The 6,421-nt window shown below is 36.4% G+C and overlaps 2 protein-coding genes across 4 annotated transcripts; both read left to right on the top strand.

Moving 5' to 3' along the window:
* Window positions 1–742: 742 nt before the first annotated feature.
* Window positions 743–1,129, top strand: LOC109168226 (classical arabinogalactan protein 27-like). The gene has a single exon (XM_019317265.1). It carries the CDS (start codon window positions 743–745, stop codon window positions 1,127–1,129), a length of 387 nt encoding a protein of 128 aa, XP_019172810.1.
* Window positions 1,130–2,477: 1,348 nt separating this feature from the next.
* On the top strand, window positions 2,478–5,885 carry LOC109168264. Of its 3 annotated transcripts, none has more exons than XR_002052047.1 (4): window positions 2,478–2,667; window positions 4,613–4,818; window positions 4,907–5,320; window positions 5,417–5,885. XR_002052047.1 is itself a non-coding variant. In XM_019317293.1 (3 exons), exons 1-3 carry the CDS (start codon window positions 2,534–2,536, stop codon window positions 4,999–5,001), a joined length of 435 nt encoding a protein of 144 aa, XP_019172838.1. In that variant the 5' UTR covers window positions 2,484–2,533; the 3' UTR covers window positions 5,002–5,885. The 3 variants fall into 3 exon arrangements, 1 of the variants encoding a protein (XP_019172838.1); XR_002052048.1 differs by having other exon boundaries at window positions 4,907–5,086; window positions 5,169–5,885; XM_019317293.1 differs by having other exon boundaries at window positions 2,484–2,667; window positions 4,907–5,885.
* The last annotated feature ends 536 nt before the right edge of the window (window positions 5,886–6,421 follow it).

Below are 6,421 nucleotides of genomic sequence, written 5' to 3' on the forward strand. Positions count from 1 at the left end.
TATAACTTTTGGCGTAGTGGTAAGCGCTTGATCCTAATAGTAACATTTCAATCCTGTCTTGAATGACGTCATTCAAATTTTCAAATGAACATGGATTGCAAATACAATGAACTTTCTCTAGATTAAATAAGGGTACACTATAATTTGCAAATCTGGTGTCCCAACAAGGGAGTGTTATCTTATGACTCCCAGCAGATATCTACTGATTAAGTAGCAATTTAAAAAACTAAAAAATTTTATCCCACCGAACATGCTTGGGATTCCCACTCCTACAATTTGAAAGGAATCCTAAATTTAGCATGCATCTCAAAGCTACTAAACATAAATATAATATTTTCTGTTGTGCCAATAATCCTTAATGGTTGTGGTGGCTAGGTGTAGTCCTTTTGTATATAGCGTATTTAGTCCCATTTATAATTAGTTGTTGTCAATTATTATTTTTTTGTAGAGAATATAAATTGCTGTATATTTATTAATTATATAACTGTATTATTATTATTATTATATTATTATTATGGAAAAAAAAAAAAAAAGACTTTAGTTTTGTCTGCTTCTAAAACATGACAAGTTGCCAACTGTATCTACTCACCACTGTCATACGCTCACCATAGCCCACAATGATCAGTGGTCAAAACTTTAACATTTCTTTAATCATATCTTCTTTGTAAATTTCACTTTGAACATTTATAAAAGGCCTCTAAGAAATGAGTGTGTGATTGATTTCACCATCATTATTGCCACAATGGCTTATTGCTTTAACTTTCTTGTAGTGCCACTGGCATTGATGATGGCTTTTATGGCTTCCCCTTTATTGTGTTTGTCTCTGCATCAGACCAGCAAGCTGGAGGCTTCTGCCATATCAGAAGCTCCTTCATCAAGTAGTATTCCTCAAGTCTCGCCAGATATCGCGCCTCTACTGCCTTCACCTTCAGCCGGATCTTCTATGCCAACAATCCCTTCAAATCCCAGCAAGAATCCTGACGAAACGCTTCCCGTCATCCCTGATTCTGCTTTTGCCCCCTCTCAGTCTTTGCCGGATTCTTCTGCGGTTTCCTTGAGTTCATCAACATGTTTTGTGATGGCTTTCTGTTTGGTTCTTCATTGTTTATCCTCACATTATCTGTTGTAAAGTGGAGTGCTGAAATTACTATTGTTGTTTGGCCTACATTTCATATTCATTCAATTGTATGCTACTGTTTCTCTGCATTTTCATTTGGAGAATTGGAGATCATTAATCTGAAAGAAATGAAGCTCTCTCTTTCTTTTTATGTTCTTTATTTTTTCCTTGTCATCTGTGTGACTGTTTTTTCTTTTGCTTTTTCTTCTTCCAACAATGATACACTAACCAGAGGATTAGTGGAAAGTGGAGTCTAAAGGCACATGGAGGGGACATCCTTGCCACTATATAATATAGACACAATTGCATTGTTGGTAGCATGTGTTTCCATCAGCTCAGATATATATTACACCATGCATGTGCTAGCTCACCTAGGATTCTTGTCGTCTTCTATCACTATTTTAATTTTGCTCTCGGGTATTTTGGTGAGGTTTACCGTTTACGTTTAGTTGGACACTTTTGTAGGGGTGTATAAATTTTGGTAAAAGTTCAAATAATAGACCGAATCAACGAATTTTGATTAACTGTTTTTTAATTGAAATATTTCAATTTGACTAATGGTAAGAGGTTTTATAGAATTTTATTCAAGTGTTAATTTGGTTTGAAAATATCAGTTAATTGAATTAATTGATCAGTTAACTAAAATTATATATATATATATATATATATATATATATATATATAGAGGCGAGTTCAGGTGTGGCACCGATTTCTTACAGTGCGGCAACACCAATAGTTCAACAAATATGCACCATCAACGTTAGGAAAATACACCACAAAAAACAGAGTAAACAGAGCCCACACCACAAAAAACAGAGTAAACAGAGCCCTGCATCACCAAACACACACCATTAGATGTGAGTAAAAACACCATACATTGTTCAGAAATACACCATTGGGGTGGTGAGTTATATGGTGTATTTTTTTGAGTCTGTTGTGTATTTTGTAATGTTTTATTGCATTTCATTGTGGTGTGTTTTTGTTACACTGTTGGTGCATATTGTTAACAATGTTGGTGTATTATGGAATTCCGCCGCACCGTCGCACGAGAAGACCTCGCCGCATTTGAACTTTATTATTATTATTATTATTATTATTATTATTATTATTATTATTATATATATATATATATATATATATATATATATATATATATATATAGGAATATATTCAAATACAAATAGTCCTTAAAATACAAACGTGCGAATTTATTAGGATCGTTGGATTTTAAGATTGGATGTCCAGGATTTATTTAATGATTTAAGGCGTGTTTTAATAAAGCGGTGACATGTTTTATGTTAAGGGGGGTGTTTTGGGGTTTTTTGTTTTGGTTTAACCGGATCAAATCCTACAGAAATTCAATTACCATCCATAATTTTGACTTGTACGGACTCTCTCTCTCTCTCTCTATCTATCATGACCTTGCGTTTTCCAACACTTTCCACGCCGTCGAAAGGGTGCTTCATTAGTTGCCCGGACGATGGGGCAAAGCGGTGGGGATTGCGGTGGAGCAAAGCGGCAGGGTCCACCTTCAAGGGCTGTAGGTCCAGGTATTTTTCCCCCTTTTCTACTTTGCAATTTTTTTGGCTCGTTTGTTGTGTACGAAGGTACACGCGGGGCTGGGGTTGTGGTATGCGGTGGTTCGGTTTTTGTGATTTATTCCGACCATCAGGTGGTCTGTGTGTGAATTTGTGGTTGCGTACGGTAGTTCACGGGGGGCTGGGGAGGCGGAAATAGAAGGGGTTTATAAATTGTGGCTCACGGTGGTTCTAGTGTGAATATACATTTTTATAAATTTATTCATGCTTTTTCTATTTGTATTCTGCAAATCAGTCTACAGTTATGTTAATTTTGTACGGTAGCTTTCTAGTTTGTTAGCTATCTTCAATTCAATTAGAAATGGGTTTGGGACTGTGGTTTACAATGGTTTTGGGGCTAACAGTGGTTTACAATGGGTCTGGGGCTGCAGTAATACAATGGAGGGGGGATTTTTTTTTTCGCTTTTTTTGTATTGGATTGAAATTAAAGGAATTTTTTGGAGTTGGCACACTGTACATTTTTTTTTTTTTTCGTATAGTAGATGTGGACTAATTGGGGGCAATAAAACAAAGGTTTCACTCTTTAGATATACAAGAAATTGGAGATGATGTTGTGCATAATTTTAGAGCTCATTGTACTGTGTTCGTTGTGTGCACGTATGTGAATAAATGGTGGCATTTGTTGTTGTTTTTGTTTTTTTTTTTGTTTTTGTTTTTTGTTTTTTGTTTTTTTGTTTTTTTTTTTTTTTTTTTTTTTTTTTGCATTGTGTTTGCTCAATCTGTTCTAGGTCTCTTTTCGGATTGTGCTGAATGGTGTAGCTACTTAGCTATATGCATGAATGAGTGCGTAGAACATTAGTTTTATGGTAGTTTTATTTTTTCATGCGTGTTCTTTACGGATTTAGTTGTGTTTTTTTTTTTTTTTTTTTGCGTATTAAATCCATTTCTAATTTTCAAATTAAAGGTCAATGACATTTGATGTGTGCGTAAAGGAATGAATTTGATGTGTGCATTTTATTCTTATTTTTATTGTTGTGAATAAATAGATGCATTTGCTGGGGTTTATGTGTGCACAGGTTTATTAAGTGGCATTTGTAGTTTGAATCCAAGAATTGGTTAGTTGCGAGGTTGTGGTATACCGTAATTTGTTTTATATGTGCATGCTTGTGAATAAATGGGTGAATGTGCTCGGATTTATGTTTGCACAGTTTTATTGAGTGGCAATTGTATGTTCAATTTAAAATTGGTTAGTTGAAAGGTTGTGTTATAAAGTAATGGATTTGATGTGTGCATGATTGTGAATAAGTGGATGCACTTGCTGGTATTTATGTATGCGCAGTTTTAGTAAATCGCATATGTAATTTGAATTCAAGAATTGGTTAGTTGAAAGTTTGTGTTTCGAAGTAATGAGTTTTTTGTTTGCATGCTTGTGGATAAATGGGTGCATTTGTTGTGCTTTATATGTGCACTGTGTTATAATGGAATTGATTTGATGTGTGCATTTTATTCCTTGTTTTTCTATTTTTATTCTGTAAATCAGATGTATTTGTTAATTTTTTTTTATAGTAGCTTTGGGCACGCTTGTGAATAAATGGATGCATTTGCTGGGATTTATGTGTGCACAGATTTATTAAGTAACATTTATATCTTTAATCCAAGAATTGGTTAGTTGCAAGGTTGTGGTATAAAGTAATGAGTTTTCTGTGTGCATGCTTGTGAATTAATGGGTGCATGTGCTGGAATTATGTGTGCACAATTTTATTAAGTGGCAATTGTATGTTCAATTTTAGAATTGTTAGTTGCAAGGTTGTGTTATAAAATAATGAATTTGATGTGTGCATGGTTGTGAATAAATGGATGCACTTGCTGGAATTTATGTGTGCACAGTTTTAGTTAGTGGCATTTGTAATTTGTATTCAAGAATTGGTTATTGATGCTCCCACTTCTTTCTGTGCAGCCATCTATACATGGGGGTGAGCCTAGTCGGTGTCCGTCTGGCGGACCTATTTGTCAAGCCCCTTTCAAACCTTCCAAGGGTGTTACTATCCCGCCGGATGCCTTGCCTTTGCAACTGTCCTATCTGGATTTGGGGTTGCCCCATTATAACAATCCAGAAGAGTTGGTTATTTGCAACTGGTTGTTGTGTGCAGCGGAGGGGAACATGTTAGTTCCGGAAACCATTTTTTAATAGACATATTGTGTTGGTTATGTGTGTTTGATCGGTGTGTTATTTTTAATTACTTTCGTTTAGGGAGGAGATTTTGGTTGATGTGGGTGGTAGTGTGGCGCGGTGGATGGCCTTGGTGTCTTTGGCACCCGGGTATTTGGTTGAGGTTGGTGTTCTAGATTCATGGGCGTGTCTGTTAAATTGTCGAGAGCGGTATAAGGAATCGAATGCCCCTTCTCGATTTTTTGCCTCCAATCTTTCCAGGTTTGTTTCTGCATCTTTTCGTGTTATGGTAGTTTGACATGTTTATGTTTCTTTGTTTGTGCTAATTTCACTCCTCTTGAAGCTTCGTACTGTCGTGGATGCCTCCCTTGATTGGGATAAGTGTATTGCTTCCTTCTATGCGTTGATTTCTGAAAATACCGGTTTGAAATAATTGATAATTCGACTCTTCAGCCTAATACAAAGCATAAATATGGTGATTTCCCGCACAAGTTGGTATGTTATATATTTCGCCCAGTCTGGTATTTTTTACCTCTTTGCGCTCTTCGGTTTTCTTCATTATGATGTGTGCAATATGAGGATCTGTTACAGTTGATCATGCTAATGGAATTCTTTAGCACTATTCATCCGGGGAGGTCTACGATGTGTGCGTGTTTTGGAGCCAAAGCACATGCAGATGAGTTGGTGTGATTGCAAGAATAAGGTTGACTGCGGGGTCTATGTCATGCGTCATATGGAGTCTTACATGGGGCAAGGAGTGACTAGATGGAGGTGTGGTCTTACCAAAGGTAACATTGCTCAGCTCAAGAAGTTGAGGTTACACTACATGAAGGAAATTGCAACATTAGAATTCAATTTACTTAAGTCTAGGAATATTTCTCGGGCGTATCAGTTCGTGTAATCGATCCCGTTGGTCCGGAGTGGGTTTCGTGCCCTTGGGTTAATGGATATTAATTCGCAGTTTTTGCCATGGTATAGCTACCTTTTTGGATTTGTTATTCAGCTACCATTGTTACTGTTTATGGGTGTTTAAGCCACTATTTAGTTTGTTGAGTTCTCATTCTTTTTGCTAAGTACGGGTTGCACCCGTGTACCCTCATGGGGTCCCTTTGACATTTGTTTCTTCATAGTTGGTTTTGTGTTTATTACTGACAAATTTATGGTATTAATTGCTCCTCGGTTAGTGTAATTTTGGTGTCTACTTTGGTTTGGGTTGCGTTTGTGTTTGTCAGAATGCACAGCGTTATAATTCGGGGTGCACAACCCTACACTTCCACACTAATTTCGTTTGTTTTAGGTAACAGTAGTTTCTAATGTTTGTTGGTCGATTCGTGTGTACAGTGGCGTAACTCTGTGAGCACGCGCGTTAACTTTCGAAGAACTGCCCACGTTAATAGATAAATTTCGCAAAAGATAATAGTTCAATTTATCTTCCCCGCATAGTTCTTGGACATTGGCTTTACTTATGTGCATGCACAACTAACTAATTATCAAGCATGGGTAAAAACTTGAAAAAATTAAACTCAAGTAAGAAGTTTACTATTAGCTTATAGGATTTACTAGTTCCAAACGTGTGTGCGCAATGGCTGTTCTCAG

The sequence above is a fragment of the Ipomoea nil genome, unplaced genomic scaffold (assembly GCF_001879475.1).
Source record: "Ipomoea nil cultivar Tokyo-kokei standard unplaced genomic scaffold, Asagao_1.1 scaffold3195, whole genome shotgun sequence".
NCBI classification, from domain to species: Eukaryota; Viridiplantae; Streptophyta; class Magnoliopsida; order Solanales; family Convolvulaceae; genus Ipomoea; species Ipomoea nil.

Excerpts from the sequence above, each read along its gene's own strand:
- LOC109168226 (XM_019317265.1), top strand. The coding sequence starts at position 743 with ATGGCTTATTGCTTTAACTTTCTTGTAGTGCCACTGGCATTGATGATG.
- LOC109168264 (XM_019317293.1), top strand. The coding sequence starts at position 2,534 with ATGACCTTGCGTTTTCCAACACTTTCCACGCCGTCGAAAGGGTGCTTC. Across the intron at positions 2,668-4,612 it reads TTCAAGGGCTGTAGGTCCAG|CCATCTATACATGGGGGTGA; the intron begins GTATTTTTCCCC and ends CTTTCTGTGCAG. Across the intron at positions 4,819-4,906 it reads TGTGCAGCGGAGGGGAACAT|GGAGGAGATTTTGGTTGATG; the intron begins GTTAGTTCCGGA and ends ACTTTCGTTTAG.